Source organism: Opisthocomus hoazin, chromosome 13 (genome assembly GCF_030867145.1).
Source record: "Opisthocomus hoazin isolate bOpiHoa1 chromosome 13, bOpiHoa1.hap1, whole genome shotgun sequence".
NCBI lineage: Eukaryota > Metazoa > Chordata > Aves > Opisthocomiformes > Opisthocomidae > Opisthocomus > Opisthocomus hoazin.
The window spans coordinates 15713938-15733475 of NC_134426.1; the positions used below are offsets into that span (position 1 = coordinate 15713938).

The following is a 19538-nucleotide window of genomic DNA, read 5'->3' on the forward strand; positions in this document are numbered from 1 at the left end:
GTCGTGTGAGACCCTTCTGGGTAGTACAGCTTAGTTTCTCCAGGTTATTCTAAGTACCTACAGGTAGCTTAAATTTCCCGAGCAAGTAAGGAACATGAGCAAGTCCTGTCTGACTTCCTGTAAACAACTGCTCCACACGTGCAGCATCTTCGGTGTAAGGTTAGCTCCGGTACAGCTTTTGGACCAGCGGACTGCTGTCTGGTTTTTAAGATGGCTACAGTTATTTATTTTAGTACGTCCGTATTACCAGCTAGTATTTCTGAAAGTAAACGCAGCTACGGCAGGTTACATTCCTCAAGGTTAATTCAAGCAAAATGACAAGGTTTTTATAAGCAAGACAGTACCTGGTGGGGCTACAAAATATTCCTCTACTTTCTCTCTGGCGTTTTTCAGCAGCTCGTTCGCGCAGTTGCCTTCGGTAACATCATCGTCTCTGAGATACAGACACCTGCAGAACAAAGCCTGTCTGTAAGCGATTCTATGAACACGAAGTAGGAAGTGTGGCTTATCTCTAAACCCGATTTTGGTCTTACGGAAGTGGCAAGACAAGTACTGGGACATTTTGAAGCATCTGCAAACACCCCTGATGCTACGTGGGGAGCAGCGTGTGCAGATCACTCATGACAAGCAGGATACACAAAGGAGCTGGAGTCCACCTGCGCTATGCTCACACATAGTGGTCACAGGTGCCAACAACATCTTCCTTCCGCACAAAACCTCAGTACGGCTTTTCTGCAAGCAAAGGGGCCAAACGCACAACCAAGCTGATTCCCAGGGGCAAAAAACAGCTGCAAAAGCAGAGTCTGGTACAGGACCAGTTACAGGTCAGAGCCAGAGGCAGCCAGGGGCTGCTGGCTCCTATCAGGAATGGTGTGGCCAGCAGGAGCAGGGAGGCGATTGATCGTGTCCCTGTGCTCAGCACTGGTGAGGCCGCACCTCGAGTGCTGTGTTCAGCTTTGGGCCCCTCACGACAAGAAGGACATGGAGGGGCTGGAGCGTGTCCAGAGAAGGGGAACGAGGCAGGGGAGGGGTCTGGAGAACAAGTCTGATGAGGCTGAGAGCTGGGGCTGTTTAGCCTGGAGAAGAGGAGGCTGAGGGGGGACCTTATTGCTCTCTACAACTGCCTGAAAGGAGGGTGTAGAGGTGGGGGTTGGTCTCATTTCCCAACGAACTAGCGATAGGAGGAGAGGCAACGGCCTCAGGTTGCATCAGGGGAGGTTTAGATTGGATATCAGGAAAAATGTCTTTACAGAGAGAGTGGTCAGACATTGGACCAGGCTGCCCAGGGAGGTGGCTGAGTCCCCATCCCTGGAGGGGCTCAAAAAGCGTGCAGATGTGGCACCTGGGGACGTGGTTCAGCAGGCGTGGTGGGGCTGGGCGGCTGGTTGGACGCGATTGTCTCAGAGGTCTGTTCCAGCCCCCGTGGCTCTGATTCCACCGCTCTGTGCCCCCTCACCTGTCCTCCAGCACCGAGTCCATCGGCTCCACCCCGTCGGTGTCCACCTCCCGCAGCCGGTCGGCAAACCGGACCGCCTCCCGCAGCCGCTCCACGCCCTCCGCGTCGCGGAAATCCACCAGGGCCAGCTGCTCCAGGCGAGCCAGCACCTCCGCCGTCACCCGCCGCGGCGCGGCCTGCCCCGCGGCCCGCTGGGCCCGCCGCTCGCCCCGGCAGGGCGGAGCGGGGCCGTTCTCCGGGGTCCCTACCTGTGGGGGGGCCGCGGCGCGGGAGGGGGGCACCGGCGGCCCCGCCCGCAGCCACCGGCCGAGCCGCAGCGCCCGCATCGGGCCGTGCCTGCGTGACGTCACCTCGCCGCGCCGGAAGCGCGTCAGAGCGGCGCCGCCTCCGGGGTCGGGGGCCTCCGCCATGAACAGCGTCGGCGAGGCCTGCACCGAGCTGAAGCGCGAGTACGACCAGTGCTTCAACCGCTGGTTCGCCGAGAAGTTCCTCAAGGGCGAGAGCGCCGGGGACCCCTGCGGGAAGCTCTTCCGGCGGTACCAGCTCTGCGTCCAGGTGCGCGGGGCCCCCCGGCCGCCCCGAGGGGCCGGCCGGCCGCGGCCCTCCCCGCCGCTCTGCGCGTCTGTCATGGTTTTCTGCCCCGTGGGACCCGCTGGGCCCGCCGGTTCAGGGGCCGGAGCGCGTTCGTGTGGCGGGACCCGGGCGGCGCCAGTTCGCAGCGTGGATGCTCCATCCAGACTGTGTCCTGTGCCAGAGATCGCGTCACTTAGTGCGGGAAAGATGCGTCAGGTTTAACTTGCTGGTTTTGGTTTTCTTCTTTCCAGAAAGCGATCAAGGAGAAGGACATACCCATTGAAGGCCTGGAGTTCATGGGCCCAAGCAAAGGGAAAACTGAAAACTCCTCCTGACCACGGCTGTATGGATGGAGCCACCAATATGAGCCTTTGGCCTGGGCAGCATCGCCGGGCAGGCAGCTGCACGCCAGCTGGATAAGGCCTCTGTTAAGCCGCTGTCTAGGAAGCGACGAGTCATCTCTGCTTGTAAAAACAAACAGCCCCCAGAAAAGGAAAAAAAAAAAAAGACTGGATCATGGGGTAACTACTACCTCCTTTTCAGTGAATTTTGGTGGTGGTTCAGCATCTAACAGCATGAAAAGCCATTTGAGCTAACTTCCTGTTGAATGTACTCTATAATGGCAGAATGCTTATTAGAGCAGGCTGATAAGAGTTGCTTTGTGACCCATTTCTCTTATTTATATAACACTTGAAAGTGTTTAAAAAGAATACGAAGGAGGTTGATTTACTTTGTCTCCTCTCTATGCTGCTGAATTTTGGTGGAAGAAGTTTGTTTTACACGATCCTGAATGCTGAGGGGCTAAAGCCTTGGTTTATATCAGCAACAGAGATGGTATAAAAGCACTCTATTGGACCTGCAGTAACTTAGCTTAAATAAATATAACCAGGTTATGTTTTGTTCAAGTGGATAACTGTCCAGTGGAATCTGGCTGTGACCTCTAAGAGGGATGGAGGTGGCTTGCAACAGAAGCTGAGGAGGACACTCTTAATGCAGAGCCTTTTCTGAGGTACTGAAACACTTGAATTCTCTCTCCTTTAGCATTCTGCATTCCTGCAGTAAAACTGCGGCACAGCCCCAGCCGTCCTTTTCCACCCTACCACGATGCACCAGGCTGGCGACGATCACTGTTAGACTTTTGCTTGTGGTAGTTAAAGCGTGTGTTGAATGAGGGAAACATCGGGTTGAAGCTCGACAGCTGGTAATGTCAAAAGCTCCAGCTGCCACCTGGGGATCTCCCCTGCTCACGAAGCTGCTCCTGAACTGTGTGTGCTTTACACCTCGGAAAGCAAATGGAAGTTATTTGTGCTGGCTTGTAAACTGCAGAAATGCCTGCAGCAACTAGAAAAAGTGTGTTTGGAAGGGGCTCCATCCCGTCCAGCGGCCCTGTGAGCAGTGTGGAGGGGAGGAGATTTCCATTGATCCTCCTGCAGGGATGGGGAAAAGCTGTTCCCTCTCATTACACCAACACAGGTGAAAGAGTAAAAAATATTATGGCCTGTGGATGAAGGAGAAGTCAACTTTCTAATTCTCCCAGAATTACAGCGAGGAAAAAAGAGCTTCGCTCTCTTTGCTTTTAAGCACTACCTGAAGGATCATCCAGAGGTTTTACTATTTAAAAAAAATTTTAAAAACAGGTGCAGTTCTCAAACGTAATAGCTTGGCTTGTCTGCACCACAGCCCCTGAGTAGCGACCCCAAACACCGAGAGCAGTGTGGGGGTTGTGCAGGAGATCAGGAGCTGCAGCGGACTGGGGCCGTTGCTGGCTGTGTCTTCGGCAATGGCCTGAACACATCTGCTGGAGCGCAGCCTGGGTTAGCCACGCTCCTCTGCTCGGGTGCGCGGCACAGCTGGTGCAATGCCAGTACAGGGATCCAGTGTAGCACTTAGTTAAAAAACAAGCTGTTGACACTTAAACCGCTGGGTCACTCGGGTACAAATAAAAATTGTGAGCTATGTAGTGTGATTTTTGTCAGCTTTAAAATGACTGTGCCCATTAGTGCCTCATTCTGTGCTTTTAACACAGAAAAGCTTGTCTTAGCACTCATTTTACTAGTAAGTGGGTGAAATAAATGGCACTGAAACTTGGGGTGTCCCACAGCGCCCAGTTTGAGATTCTCGCTCACCATCCATCACTCCTTTCAGCAGCAAGATGCCCAGTCAGCTGCTGCCGCCTTCCTTTTGGGACAAAAACAGTATTAATGACAGCAAAGACATAGCTCCCTCTTTCATACTGTGCAAAAAAATATAGAAGTTGCAGAAGGAATTGGAAAATGGTTGACTTTCAGAGAAAAACTTCAAAATTAATATTATACTGGAACAGACTCAGGGCTTTAGAATTGGCTGTTAACAATGGAAGATAAGTTCTTCTAGGTTAAGAAGCTTCTGAGTGACACAGTACACATTGTGCAGACATGTGCAATGGAGCAACAGTTGTATTTTCATTTCTAACACCTGTATGAGAGACTTTGTACAACCAGACTGCAGCTGCATGAAAAGCAGTGCTGCAAGCAACACACCTGCTGCTGTAATAGAAAAATTGAGAGCTGCAGGTTGACACTGTGAAGGCACACAGAGCTTAATTAAACATCTTTGCTGCCATTCCCAGAAGGGGCTAAGAGAAAATTGCCTTCATGACTGCTAATAAATGTTGCCATAGCCGATTATGGAGAATGTGCTTCAGTGTATATTGATTTTTAATCTGCAGCATTGGCCTGATGCCTGTTCGTCGGGCTGTGAGCTGTGGGGTTACACAGTGATCAGTTAATCCCGACATGAAGAACGTGAAATGGAGTAGTGTCCTATGCTGAAATGCGTTCCTGTTGTTAGCATGGTCAGATGGAGGAGCGGGTATTAACGTTCCGGCAGTCACCCCCCTTTGTTCCTGCACTGTATCCTGAGGGAAGCCTCAGTATTTTAAGCAAACGCTGAACTAAAGAACTTCTAAGGATTCAGAATAACAAAAAAGCCAGATCCTAAATTCCCATTCAGAGTTGTTTATTTAAAGGACCTCTACACAAGAGGCCACGCCATTTGGCTTCATCGTAGAAGGAATGTGGAGTTTCTTACACGATGGTTCCCTAAACAGTGGTTCCCACACAACATTCTGGTCCAAGATGGGAAGAGCCAAAATTGTGGCTGTGGTCACGACCTCAGTGTTCATCTTCATAACCCGTTGGGAGAGCGTTAACATGGGGGTTGTGGAATAGAGTTTTGTTCCCGTCACCCCAGGGGAAAGGCTGTTGAAAGAAGAAAGAAAGTAAGCCAGTGGCAGCTAACTGAATGATCGACACAGCGCAGGAAATCGGCAGCAGTACGGACCCAAACATCGCCCGGCTTGACGGGCCGATGAATGAAGCAAGCTGGCATCTGCTCCCACACTGCGGGCAGCAAGAGCTGGAAAACAGACTCCCTGAGCAGGAAGCCACCGTCTCTATGGACAACAAGGTCTTTGCTCATGCTTAAACATCAGCTGTGCTAGTCTGTGGGACCCCAGTTCTGAGAACTTGGGATCTCTGCTTTCAGATCTGCGTTAGTTTAGGGTAAGCACAGCAGCTCTAGGACTGAAATGTCGTTTTCCAGCGAGACGTTAGCGGGATTACGTGGGGGCGGAAGGCTTGTGAATACGACGCATTCTTCGTCTGAGCCATGAGAAACTGCTGCTGCCTCAGATGCAAAACCGTGGGTTAAGGTCATGGCTACGTACGCAGCGCCTCGCATAGCAGACGAGGCGCGAGTCACCGCAGCTGAAGCCCTGCAAGCGCGGGAGAACAGAGAACCCGTACAGGGACAGGCGACTGTACCTTGGTCCTGATCCGGAGGTGAGCGTACGGAACGAACTCGGGCCGCTCGTGCTCCTGCTTCGCCTTCAGGTAGCAGTTCAGCATGCAGACGCCGACCCCGGGCAGAGCCACCACGAAGGTCAGGACCTTCCACAGGCGGGCTGGAAGGGAGCGGGACGGGACTCAGTGACAGCCGCCATGGCCGGAGGCGTCAGCGAAACGCGGCCGCTGCAGTAACGGGCAGCCGCGCCCCACCTCCCCCGCCGCCTCCCGCCCCGTGTCTAACGGGGAGCTCCCCTCTCCGGGGGGGGCTGCCCGGCCTCGCCCCGCCGAGCGCCCCGGCTCCGCGCCGCAAAGGGCGGCCGCTGTCAAGGGCACCGCCCGCCGGCTCCGCCCGCGCCCCGGACCGCCCCGCTACCTCCGCCGCCCTCGTGGGCCGCGGCCGCCATGCCCCGCCCGGGCAGGGAGCGCGGGGCGGCGGCGCCGAGCAGCAGCCGGGAGACCCTTCCGAGCGCCGCCATCGCCTCAGCCTCCGCGGGCGCCCACCGGAACCGGAACCGACGGCAGCCGGCGGGGGACACGGCGGCTGCGCGCACCCCCGCCCGCCGCGCCCGCGCATGCGCGCGACTCGCCCGCCGCTCGCCTGACCTTGAGCGGCCGCAGGCTGCGGCCGCCCGCCTGCGCATGCGCCGCCACTGAGGGGCGGGGCGGGGGCGCCGCTGGTGACGTAGGCGGTGCTGAGGTGGGGGCAGGAAGCGGTGCCATTTTGGTGCTGGAAGGCGGGGCCTGGCTGTGGGGGCGTCCTGGGCGTGAGGGGAGCGAAGGGCTCCTCGCCCGGGGCTGGCCAAGAGCTGGGGCAGCCGGGAGGGGAGAGGGGGGGCCGTGGTCGTGGGGAAGGGGCTCCGCAGCGGGGCGGCTGTGGTGGCTGCCGCCGGGTGCTGAAGGGCACAGCGGGGTGCAAGCTGCGGCCACGCAGCTCCCCAGAGCAGGAAGAAGTGAACCGGCCTGTGGCATCGCGGGGAGGGATGGGCGCCAGCGTGGGGGCCCACGAGCGAGCTCCAGAGGCTGCGTGTTCGTGTAGGCCGCCTGGAGATGGCCTGGTATCCTGTGGAGAATGGCCTGGCAGTGAAGGCGTCGCATGGCTGTGTCCGAGTTTCTTTTACGCTACAGCAGAGGAGGGCTGTTGGATTTGTTCATGTGACTTTTACACATTAGGGACCAATCCCATCACTGGGATGAAAAAACTGTTTCAAGCATGACAGTAAAAAGATGTTTGTCATTAATGAAATGCAATTTTGTGACCACTAATGCGCTTTTAATTATGTGGGTTCGTGGGGTGAGTCTGCTGACATAATAACATCACTTGAATAAACGCAAGATCTCCAGGAAAAAAAAATCATCAGCATAATTAATTTGCAAATACCTGGATCTTGTTTTAGTGTAACTCTTTATTGGAGCCTGCTGGTTGCCTGTTTGACCTTTGGTAGAAACCATGTAGACGGAAAATGCATTTTGAAACACTCCAAAGCCCGTGGTAAAATGAGCCGATTCCTGTAGTGGGTGTAGAGACTGAAATGGCCTGAGTGGGAAAGCAGAGAAAGGGGGCTTGCGGGCAGGGGCAGCGGCAAGGTCTTGTCCATGAGCAAGTGGCGATGAAGGAGTTTATTTTCCTCCTAAGGAGGTATGGTTGGTTGTGGAAGGAGGAGGTTTGGCTGTCGTATGAAGCAGGCATCTGTGATAGACAAAGAGGAGCTGAAGGGAAGTGCAAGGGCTCCGTCCTGGTTTGGGATTATGTGTTTGCACAGTTCTGCTCTGGCCGGGGGAGGTGCAGGCTCACATTTCACCTTGGTCCCAGGGAACTGATCCCTTATCTGTTGGCAAGACCAAAGCACATAGCATGGCTGGGTTGCTGTGACAGCGCAGTTGTTAGATGGCAGGGACCTGTGTTTGCTGCTGGGGAGCGTGATTTCCCTTTTTCACCTGGAAGTGGGCTTGTGTCTGACTTTACTGTATAGCGTATAGGACTGGTAAGATCACCAGGATCTTAGAAAGCCATTGTAAAATACACCTGGACATCAAAATACTGCTCAGTTGTTTACATTTACTGTATCTTTGCAGTGTAAACTGTTAATGAGTACTTTGGTTTGTTTGGTATTCTCTTTGGTGTTACGGTGCTTTGTCTTCATATCCTTTCATTCAGTAAATCATTTTAAGAACAGTCCTGCTTCCATACTGAAAGGAGAAGTTACTCCCTGGTGGCACTGTGGGTGCCTACAGGAGTGTTCTGTCTTCGTTGACGTGATGCATTTCGTACAGCACAGACCTGAAACCACTGCAGCTTGCCGTGTGCGCACACACCTGCTTTGCTGAATGAGGTCGGGAGCGTTATGTCCTGAAGTCCTTGTCCCAGCTGGGGTCAGCTTTTGCCTTTCTCCACCTGCATCCTTTGGGTTCGGACTTACGAGACATGCAATATCTGACTTTTTAAAAGGACTTTGCCTATGATTTTTCTTGGGAACAGAAGACAGAAGAATTGTTTTGTGTAATATTTAAGAGATGAAACCAAGATTAAGTTCCATACCCTAATGCAAATTACGGTGTTGCTTTTATAGGGAGAGCTATGTAAACAAAACTACTCTTGTTTGTAGCAAAAAGAAGGGTAAGTAAGCAACAGACACAAATGTTTACAAAAGAGAGAAAACAAAAAGGATCAGCAAAACAAGAAGCAAGCTTCTGTCTAGGATAAGCAAAGAAGCATGAAGTGGTACTCTCTGAAATAAAAAGAATTTGTGAGCTGTGCTGCTGCAGTAGTCTCAAAAGACAACGTGCAGGCATTCAGCAGGAGGTGAGAGCAGCCAAGGTGTGCTTCTCCCTAGTTCTCCCTGGCACCTTTACTCCTCTGACTGTCTTGAAAATGCTCACACAGAGCAGTATGTGGTAGTGGCAACTCTTAGCACAGCTGCCCCACGGTAGAAGTTGCTTGTGAGGTCTTCTTCCACCCACGGAGCTCCGAGGGGCTTGTGGAGAGCAACTGAAAATGGGGTTCGGGTCTGTCCTGAGCCTGAGCATGGTGGCAGTTTCATTACCGTCTCAGTTACGTGGATTTAAAATGGGGCTTTCTCAGGCTTTACCATCCCAACAGTTGCCATTAATGTCTGTATTAGGTGTGTCTGATGGGTCTGATTCACCTCTTCTTTAAATGTGGTGTGAACTGGGAGTGACTGTGGGAAGATACAGAGGGTTCCATGTGAAAAACTTATCGAGAGAAGACGGGTATTTGAAGAAACCGAGATATTTTCAAAATCATCGTGAAAAATGTTTTGATACAGTTGTATGGAATGTGTTTAACTGTGCAGTACGTAGTGGTTGTTGTCACTGTGATGACTGCAGTCGCCCCGGCAGCATGTGTTTTTACAAAGGTTTGGGGAAAATACTGGTGAATGAGCAGATGGCTCTGCCGCTGGCTCGGTAACGCTGTCTGGGTTGCTGGCCTGTGGCGCGGGAATCCCCTCTTGCACTCACTGGTGTGCGCGACTGCCTTGCGGAGAGGGCTTCGTGTGAGTTTTTCCGAAGCTGACCTATTTGAGGGCCTATAGCTTGATTTAGAAACCAGCTTACCGCTTTACAAATCCGGCCCTAAATCTAACATGTTGAGGAAGTTTCAACTCATACATTTTCCCAAAAGATCCAGCATCCTGGGAACCTTCTGAGTACAGAAATGCTACAAAATTAGCTCTGAAAAAGGAAAAGAAAAAAACCCTTGCTGGTAGCCAGTCGTGCTTTTGGTGTGGTGGTGGGGCTGGTGGAGGTGACCCTGCTTTGGCAGAGGGGTTGGACTAGATGACCCACAGAGGTCCCTTCCAACCCCGACCATGCTGTGATTCTGTGAGGCCAGGCCAGAGCTCCTGCAGCCCGCCTTGGCTGCCCCGTGGATGTCTCCCGCTGGGTCGGCAGCAGTGGTGTGCGGCACCTGATTTCAATGCTTTGGGTCGTATCGCTGTTGCAGTTCAGCAAAACTTGAACGACTGCAGCAAGCTGGCATTCAGCAGAGGTGGAGCTGACTCGCTAAGCTGGAAAAGAATGTTTGTAGCACAAAATAAAGCTTGGGTTTGTTCGTACTAAGCACAGAAGTGCTTGTGGAGGCAGGATGCTTTAGCCTTCGGGTAACGGCCCTAAAAGTCAGTGAGTTTTGCCATAGGGAGGTTCTGTTGTAAGTCGGAATCAAAGGGCGCTTTCCAAACACTCATCTTTCACCTTTCTTTTTCTTATTTTTCCTAGCTGCTGCAGCGGCTGGTGGAGCGAAGCGGACATGGATAACAGCAGGAATTCCTGACGAGCGACAGAAGCCCCTGGTCCCACCAGCCGGGCCAAGGGCTCCCGCAGCAATGCCGGGCTGGCCCGCCTGGTGGCAAACGGCTTTCGCTGGAAGCATCTCTGCCTTCGGGAGGTCTGGGAGCAGCAAACCTTCGCGCTGGGACTTCAGGCTGCAACCGTCCTCTCTGTGCATTTTCCAGGGACCTCGAATCACAACGTTTCCTCCATCAGACTCTGGCTTAACAAACGTGGAGTTCGTGCTGCAGAGCTAGTGCCTGTGTCTCAAACTTCACAGACTTTCTGGGGGGTTCTTCATCTTCTCCCTGTAGCCCTGGAACTGCAGAAATCAATATTCGCCATCTGTAAATCCTTTGTTCCCCTTTTCACCAGAGCTTTATCAGCTTTGTAAGTGAAGGGGGGCGGGGGCAAGAGGGCGTTGAGAGCGCCATTGTCCCTTCTCTCGGGAACGATCTGGAAGTACTATGCAAATCTTCATTTGAAGACCCTGGGAACTGGGGGAGGGCTTTAGCTGCGAGCTCGGTAGGAGGGGAGCTCTGCATCCCTGCTCACGCACTCCTGCCTAGTGCAAGGAGCTGGGAAGTTTTTTGAACTGGCAGAAGAGGCGTTTTGTGCTTTGTGCCCTTCTGTGAGGCTTTGCACTCCTTATGTCTCCTGCTTTGTCCCTTTCTCTGCTTGCTTCCTCGAACTGTTTGTGTAAGAATTGGGTAGCGGAGCGATCTAAGAGCTGCGATTAGCAGTGACGGAGTCAGAATGGTGCAGGGTGCAGCACCCCTCGCACCCTGGAGTCTCCCAACGGGCCGTGGTGCAGCTCCAGTGGTGCCAGCACACGTACAGCCCCGCTGCTGGCATTGGCATGGAGCATGGGAGCAGTTTCAGCAAGCTAATGATTCGGCCAGTCGGGAGTAGTGGAGTAAAATCCTTTGCAGTTCTCAAATCATCATGTTGTAGCCGGGTCCTAAAAAGCCTCCTCGTATGGGGGGAAAGACTGACAGAGCAGTACCTGCTTCCTGAAAGCCTGCCATCTGCCCTGGCGTGGCTGGGAGCGAGCTCTGTGTCACCTGTTTTGCATTAGGACAGGGTCACACTGACTGCCAGTTTCCTAGAAGCTGTGTAGGGTCATTTCTGGGCCTCAGGGAAGGGGAAATATCCTGACTACGTGGAAGCATGGGTGAGCAGGGCAGCGGGGGAGGGAGAGTACAAGTTCATATCCAGGTGTTTTTGTGTTTGTAAACTACCATAAAGGCAGCCACAGTGTTTTTGATTTTCTGACCTTCATTTTCATGGCATCAGTCCCATTGTTTATTTTTCAGACTTTGAGGGATTTTGTGTTCCAACAAACTGTAAAAATTACTTTTGGACAGTGACATCCCTGGAAAATGCAACACTCTTCTCTCTGTCCCAGGCTGCTGAAACGATGCAGCCTGTTGAAAATCTCACCTTCTGTCAAAGCCATAGGAACGCATGCCACAAGACCTGATTCTCTGTCACCTCCCACGTTATACCCAAAGCAATGTCAAACACCGGTGTTTTGTTCTGCGAGTACTTCACTGCTTTGTGGAGGGAAAGTGCCTCGCCAGCATACTCTCCTGTGCACAACTGGCTCTAAACCTGCTCTCATTTTTCTTGTGTGTAACTCTAGAGTGACTCAGCTGACCTGGGTGGATGTCCCCTGGAACCGTGCTAGCAGGAAACCCACCTGGACATGCCCTCTTGCTCCTGTAAGTGCTCCCAACTACCTGTGCACACTCGGGCATCCGTGCAGATGCTGCTCCGAGGACGCTTGTTTGCATGCGGGCTGGCGTATGAATGCACATTCTTCTTGCCCGCTCTTCACGTATGCGTGCAAACACACACGCATTCTCAAGTGCACACATCCATTCCCTTTCTCTCGTATACATTTGCGCACATACACAGACCTTTTTGAAAGCTCCTGTTTTCAGAAAGGTTTTATTTATAGGTCCTGCCTGGTTGTGAATGTGAAAGGGAGAAAGCCCCTCAGAGGGTTCCTTTCATGTGTAAATCAGCCTAGGCTGAGAGCATTGGGGTCACCGAGAGGAGGATTTCACTCTTAATTACTCAGAGAGAAAGCAGGCAGGGGACTTTCTCAAAGTAATAGGGTTGTTCTCTGCTGGGGAAAGCAGCTTGAGACGCCCAAGTTTCTCTTGCATCAGACTTCGGGCTCTGATTCACAGGCCTCATCTGCCAGTAGCAAGAGCTGGTGTGTATGTGGCACTTGGAACAAACAGTTCACCTTCCAAACCCGCTTACTTATTAAAGGTGGTTATGTTCATTCTGATAATTGGGTGTTCGTGGGAGACCAGTGGAAGAACTGACCTAGTTTGCTTTTTTTTAATGTCACTTCTATTGAAAAATGATGTTAATCTGTGCTGCATATGTCTGTGACTCTATCTGAGAACCTCAGTATTCTTCCAGACATACCTGAAAGCTCCCAGCTCTCTGCCAGGTGGAAACCTGTTACTGTCTAGAGATTAGTCCAGGGAGCTGGGCTCTGAACTTGGCCTTAAATCCAGCACTGAATTCCCAGTTCAGCCACCAAGTAACTTTGTGACCTTTGACGAGAGACTCACTACCCCGTGCCTAGCTGTGAAACAGCGTAATCATCTCTCTGGAATGGACTTGTTAAGAGCAAAAGGCAGTATGGGTTGTGATACTCTTGGTAACAAGGCTGCGGATGCCAAGGCAAGTGGGGGTGATGAGCGTGTCTGAAGAGCTGTGTCTTTTCCCCGGAACGCAATGCAAGCAGGTGGATTCCCCTGCTGAAGTAGCATTGTTGCCTTTCATCCGTCGACAAAAACCTGAACCTGGAAATCTGCTGCAGAGACGGGAACAGCCCGGTCACAAGCCGCACGGTTCTCTACGGGGACCGCAGGACCCGCTCGGACAGCCGTGCACTAATACGAAGTGCGGCTGCGAAGCACGGCTTCAGGAGCTGCAGGGAAGAGACCTGTGTTTCCCAGCACGCGCATGCACACAAGCGAGTGTACTTTTTTACTTCAGTTGACTCAGTTAAAATGACATTGTCTCATCTGCACCTGCTTTTCATATGGCCTCTGCTTTTCTGGGTAGGAAATAAACGCTTTGAGGACTGACCGTGCCCAACCTGTGCACAAACAGCCCCCCCGGAGCACTGACACGGGATCCGGGAAGCTGCCTCAGTTCCTCTTGCCTGGGAAGGCTGAGGTTTTAGTCCAGGAGCACCTGTTTGAGGAAGCTCGCAGCAGCAGTGGGGGCCATCGGCAGATGAGGTCAGCAGTCTGAAGTGTCTGCAGAGGTCAGCGAGAAATGAATGGGTCATTTCTTTTGCAAATGAAGAGGCGCAGCCTGGAGCAGCCTTAGCAGAGCCCAGCATGTGGGTCCAGGCTGTTCCTTTTATGAGCTGATGGAAATGGGGCCCAAAAGGACTTCCCTGATGGAGTTCTGTCACAGCCTTTGTTATCTTTGCCTCCCGCAGCATGCACTGGGCATAGAATATGGATTGGGGGTTATCCTGGCTACCAGCGCAGTCAAGAGGATGAAGGCTTTATGGCTGCGTAGAAAACCTAAGGCTGCAGGGTATCCTTATTGCCGTTCCACAAGGAAAAATCTTGTTTTAAGATGTAGAACACATGTTTCTTTCTGCTTTAGTGCTCCTTTTTACCCAGTCTACACTAAAATGAGTAAATCCAGGGGCTCCTTTAAAATAATGCACATAACTGAGTAACAGGGATTAAAAAGCCTGGATTCTATTCTTCATTCTGATGGTAAGTTGTCAGTACTCTGACAAAGCCCTGTGAATGCCTTATGCTTCACTTTTTCTGTAAAACACCAAAGAATAGTAGTGTGTTCCTGTTTCTAAAACATTTCGAGGATTTGGGATAGAGAGTGCTTTATATATGCAAAATGTTGCTGCTAGTAACACCCTCTGTCAATAAAATCTCTTTTTGTCTACTTTTTATGCAACAATGTTACTTTCTCTGAGTTGTTGATTTAGAATTAATTTTGTGTTATATAAACAATGTCAGTTCTGTCTTGCCATTTACTCTTGCTTCTTTGCAGACCATCAGGGAACTTCTTTTGCTGTGGCATGTAGTGGGAGGTGGAGACACCTCGAGGAGAAGGTCGAAACAGACAACAGCAATTACAGTCAATAATCTGTGACTCCAGAAAATCTTGCCTCAATTACAGATTTGTGCGTGGTCTGTGCATGTCATCTTTCCAATGTGCAGGTATTTAAAATAAGGCAGGACGTGGAAATAACTGTTTCCCTTGTAGGAACAGCTTCCTATTATTATTGTCTTTTCACAGCCCCAGATAGAGTAGGAGGGGGGTTTAAGGGGAAGGCAGCTAGGGCTGGAGTAACTGTGCTCAGGGTTTTTCCTCACTGCTGTGATGTTACAGCCGTGCCAAGCAGCTAGAAGTTAGAACAGTCCTGGGACTGCTGGAACTTGCACCAAAGAGGAAAAGGAACTTAGGTTTAGATTTTATTTTTTAACCTCTGCTATGTGCGAAGGATTGGTTTTTATGGCTTTTATCTCCATTTTCCTTCAGAAACCTCAGGAGGACTGACCACCCTTCAAATCTGTTTTGATGTGTTTTAAATACATGATAGGGAGCACGGCCACCCTCAGTAGGTTGCAGAAAGCGGACACACAATCATAATACGTCTTCGGAGGGGTAAGCGTGGTCTTTATTTCCTGGAAGCAGCAGCCAGGTTTACATCACTTTGTAAGAATAGCTGCAAGTGAAGATGAGTGTTTCTGAGGGCTCGGGGACAGTTTCATGTTTGGGGTAAGGCTGAGGTTAGCCACGGAGCCTGTGTCCAGGCAGTAATTTGACAGCAGACATGGGCACACAGTAATGCAGTCTCTGAAAATCACAGAAGCCTGCTGAGTTATTGTGAGCTGGAGGAGCTTTTCTGTTTGTGGGCACATGGGTTTGCCTGCCTCACATTGTGAAGACATAACTGAGACATAAAGGAGGCTGGCAAATTGCAGAACACTGATGGGAGGGGGGATAGGGAGCAGAAGAAGAAAAGTTTAGAGTTTGCAGACAAAGGGCTCAAGCCTAGTTGTGAATTCCTAGCAGGTAGCTGGTCTGTAAATGAAAGCATTTGTCAAGCAACGTACTGATTTAATGTGGGAATTGCATAGATATCTGCAAAGGTTTTTGCACCCTGTTTGCAGTGTGATTACAGGAGATGTTAACAGAGAAAGCAGTTTTACTTTGTACCAAAGTGTGTGTTTGTTCATGTACCTAAACTACATCAGGCAGGCAGTGTAGATGACATCATGTGAAGCGGGCACGGATGACATTATGGGGTGTGGGCATATAATGTCCCCACAGATTATGAGTGATTGTAAATAAGGCATGTAACTTGCTTTCCTTCTGGTAGTTCCCCGCCCTACCTGAGCATCAATGTTGGATTTTCCAGGGCCTTGCATCAGCTGCACTTTGCTGTCCCCTGTCCCACAGATCCACTGCTGTTCCACCTGGGCAATGCACCCTGCTGTCTATTACGAGCAGCGGCTTTCTTGGACCCTACATTATCTCCTTTCCCTGCAGTGGGACCTCAGTGGCGTGAGGTAGTTACTTGGTTGTGCTCAGCAGAGGCTGTGATCAGACTGCGCGTCCACCCTGTGCCAGTCGCTGAGCTGGTGGAGCAGACGCGTTCCACAGCGCACAGCTGCAGAATCCCCTTCTCGTGCCTGGCAGGACTCTGTTAGGGAACGTAACAGGTTCTGCGTGGAAGGCTGGTAGGCAGTGTCCCCCCCCACGTCCCCCTGTATCCAACCACACCTCTAGCTGATGCACAGGGTTGTAGTATTTTGAGATTTGTCCCTCATTTCAAGTATATATATTTTTGAAAACTTTCAGAAGCCTCTTCTCAAGCTTTGAACCATTCCATGCTGGAGCCTTGTGAATTAATTGCCAAGGACTCACAAGTTGCTGATAGATGCATGCAGAAACTAGCTACGTGGTTGGCCATTCCTGTAAATCATTGGCCTCTTCATAAATTTAATTCTGTGCTTTTCCTTAAAAGCCCCTCTTCCAAACTGGACACAAGACAATGGACACCAGCAGGCACAGCTCCCAGTGACTAGGATATTGTCACATATCCAAAAGCCTGGTGGGAGGAGCAGACATTAGGTCTGAATTCATTCTGGCAGGGAGATTCGGCTGAGAGAGGAGGAAAAGAAGGTCAGAGGCAGCTCCAAGGAAACGGCTTTGGTTTAAAATGTTTCATTAGAGTTTTCACGCTGGAAGTATAAAGTACGGGAATACAATTGCTTGGCAGAGGAACCACTGTGGTAACAGTCCTGTATACATTCAGTACTCTATACAGAAGGAGACAAAATATACCCCTGGCCATCTCAGCAAAAAATTATGAGTCCTTCTTGTAAATGTGACTTTTTTCCAAAATAGCTTACATAATCTGGAGACCTTTTTTACCATGCTGATAAAAGATGTTCTTTTTCCAGTAGAGCATTGCTCTCTGCTGTAGCCACGCAGCCTTTGCAGGGCAGACTGGCTATAGCTAAGCAGTGTGTCAGTGTCAGTCCGGCTGGGAACGCTATTGGGATGCTCACCTCGCATCGTTTCCCTTCCCCTCTGTGTCTGTCTTTGATTTTTTTCTGTTGTAACTCAATAAGATAATCACGGTCACCCTTTTCTAAAGGGTTAGTCTTCCCCCTGTTGATTTGACAAGCTCCTTTTTGGAAGATAGTTCTCACCTGCCACTTGAGCTGTGTCACCTCAGGATGTTTTACCTCCTCGTGCAGGCAGGGTTGGGCGTTTGGACTGGCACACATCCCTGCAAGAGCTAGCCAGTGCGGGATTATGGCAAATGTCACCAGTGAGGAGGCAGGAAATGGGATGCCTGCATGTCTTGGCTGCTTTTTTCTTTTGGGAGATAGTTTGACCAAAGAACTGAGCAGTTGAAACATCACAGAGGAGTATGTGGTGTGGATGGATTTTTTTATGGAAAGCCAGGATTAGTTTACGTTTGCTTTTTAGTGTTTTAAGTTACTTGGAGCGGCTTTGTCATTATGTCCCAGTGGCAGTTTTACATTTACTCTGGCTTAGAAAGAAGTGCTATCCAACAGACTGGCAAAACAAAAGCACACATACAGTTCCTTGCAAAGGTCATTCCTGACCAGCCCCTGAAACAGCTGAAGTACAGATTGTCAATCTTTCACCCTGCCAGCCCCTGTGGCATGTTTGTACCTAGGTTCTTTTGTCAGCACTTCAAGTAATTTTTATGTTCCTCACTGACTCTGCTGGGCAGCATGTTGTCAGGGCCCTGGGTGCACCAGCCGACTCTGCAACCTCTTCCCCTGTCCTGCAGGTTTGGCTGCCTGTGTTCAAGGTCTGCCCTGATACGGTAGAGTGTAACTTGGGATCAGAGCGCTGTGAAAAGGGCTGTGTGCCAAAGAGCCGAGAGAAGCCTGCTGGGGCCCCCCGCTTCCCTTGGGAGCCACGGCACAGAGCTGCCCTTGTCCTCAGTCCTCATCCGGGGCAAGCTGTGGGGGTGTCTGTGCCTGGCTGTGGACCTTGCTGATCCTGACCCTGACTTGCTGACTTGACTTTCTCGCTTGGCCTCAGACCTGGCTCACCCCTGCGGGCTCATCTGACAGTCTCTGGGCTCCTGGCAAAACGTGGTTACTGTCACTGGACCTGCTCCGCTCTTCTTGCTCGGTCGCTGTGGCACTGTGCCCCTCCGCACTGAGGTCCTGTTCCTGCCTGCCTTGCTGTCACTGAGGCTCGCCTTTGCTCCTGGTGCTCCCCGAGCTCCTCCGCAGCTGCTGCCCCGCTGCTGGCGTTGAGCGAAGCCGTCTATGCACAGCATCTCCGCCTGTCTGAGCAGTTGGCGAGTGAATGGGCGGCGATACGAGAGACGCTGTGGGATCGTGCTGCTTTGTTGCTACAACAAGGCAGAAAGATGTGGCGCTGGTTTTGCCTCTCTTCGTTTCCAGCTCCTGAGAAGATGAACTGACGATGGGTTCTGGGGGCTGGAGCTGAGCCGCCCAGAGAGCAGCCGGCAGGAGGAGCTGGCTCGGCGTTCCGTCATCGGGAGGTCTCATCTGCCTCTTCCAAGGGCATCGCTTCGCACCTGCTTGTCTGGGACTTCCCTGCAGCCAAACCAGCAGCAGCAGAAGACAGAGGCAACTGCGTGGTATTGCAGCCGAGCAGCTCCAGTGGTTTTTTTGTTTGTTTGTTTTTGAGACTTCTCAGGTTCCTGCTCCCACCATGATGTCTTTCTCTGTTGTTGTTTCAGAAAAAGTGTTCCTGAAGATGTTAGGAGTTCTTTCTGGTCCCTGGAAGGGGCCAAGTGTTGTATCTTCCAGGAAAGCTAGTGTAAGGTTTCATGGACAGCATCCTAACCACAGAGTACAGAATTCCACAGCAATGCTTGTGTCTTTGCGTAGAGAGATATCGTTCTGCCTTCCTCATGACCTTCAAAGGAACCTGTAAGCAAAGAAAATCTGTCAGTACCACTCTGAATATCGGCCTGACGAAGTTATTCAAATAGTTCTGCCTGCTCGTATACAGTTCAGCTTTTCCTTCTGTAAGAAGCAGGTCTGGAGGACAGTGGTCACCCTTTTGCACAGCGCTCTGTTCTCATTACCTAGGTGCAAAGTATCACCCTGCTTCTCAAGGCCAGTCCTGCAGCCCGAGATTGCCTGGCCCCCATAGCCATGCCTCTGCATAGCCTCTAAAAAAGAATTAAGGTTTTTTTTTATGTGGTGAATTCTTTACTTTTGTAAGTCTGGCCCTCATTTAGTTATCTAAATGGGAAGTAGGTGCCTTCTGGTCTTGAATGTTGCTGTAATAATTATTTTGATTCTGAATGTGCCAGAAACTATTCTAATTCATATCAGTGTAAATTAAGTCAATAGAGATTCTTCAAATTTATCCTGGTGTTCAAGAGAATGGAATTCATGCACTTCAATTTACAACTTATTAAGTGATCAGAATTAATGAACTTGTAACAACCTTTTTTGTTCTTGTTTACACGTTTTCTTCTATTCACTCATAATTTACATGATTTAGAAAAAGCAGAGAGTTGAAAAGGCAGTGTGTGGGTCAGATATGTCCCACGGAGCACAGCATTGTGCCTCAGGCTTTAATCATGTTTCCGAAGCCGCTGTGTGGAATTAGCACCTTCTGACTCAGCTGATGCACAGAAACCCGGCTTGATTTTCAGAACCCTCTCTGCATTCTGAAAGCTAGAAAAGTATTTGTACTGAGGAACAGGAATAGTGTTCTTCAGAGTCACAGGAGAAAGACAGGTAAAGAACAATTCCTCCTTTTTTTTTTTTGAGAGTAATTTTTCAGTGTAGTACCACATTTCATTCTGGAAGTTGGGAATAATGCAACCCATTGGATCCACC

The 19538-nt window shown here is 50.8% G+C and overlaps 2 protein-coding genes and 1 long non-coding RNA gene across 4 annotated transcripts; 2 read left to right on the top strand and 1 right to left on the bottom strand.

Annotated features, from left to right (window-relative positions):
• Positions 1-1807: 1807 nt before the first annotated feature.
• TRIAP1 (TP53 regulated inhibitor of apoptosis 1) lies at positions 1808-4117 on the top strand. Of its 2 annotated transcripts, XR_012765435.1 has the most exons (3): positions 1808-2011; positions 2281-2550; positions 3071-4117. XR_012765435.1 is itself a non-coding variant. In XM_075434825.1 (2 exons), the coding sequence occupies exons 1-2, from the start codon at positions 1865-1867 to the stop codon at positions 2362-2364; spliced, it is 231 nt and encodes a 76-aa protein (XP_075290940.1). In that variant the 5' UTR covers positions 1808-1864; the 3' UTR covers positions 2365-4117. The 2 variants fall into 2 exon arrangements, 1 of the variants encoding a protein (XP_075290940.1); XM_075434825.1 differs by having other exon boundaries at positions 2281-4117.
• An 892-nt stretch (positions 4118-5009) lies between these two features.
• COX6A1 (cytochrome c oxidase subunit 6A1) lies at positions 5010-6372 on the bottom strand. Its single transcript, XM_075434284.1, has 3 exons — positions 6230-6372; positions 5833-5972; positions 5010-5268 (listed from the first exon to the last, which is right to left on the bottom strand). Exons 1-3 carry the CDS (start codon positions 6330-6332, stop codon positions 5182-5184), a joined length of 330 nt encoding a protein of 109 aa, XP_075290399.1. The 5' UTR covers positions 6333-6372; the 3' UTR covers positions 5010-5181.
• LOC142362961 (uncharacterized) lies at positions 6240-14815 on the top strand. Its single transcript, XR_012765399.1, has 4 exons — positions 6240-6553; positions 10090-11864; positions 14203-14372; positions 14695-14815. It is a non-coding gene; the product is annotated as an uncharacterized LOC142362961 (long non-coding RNA).
• Positions 14816-19538: the final 4723 nt, after the last annotated feature.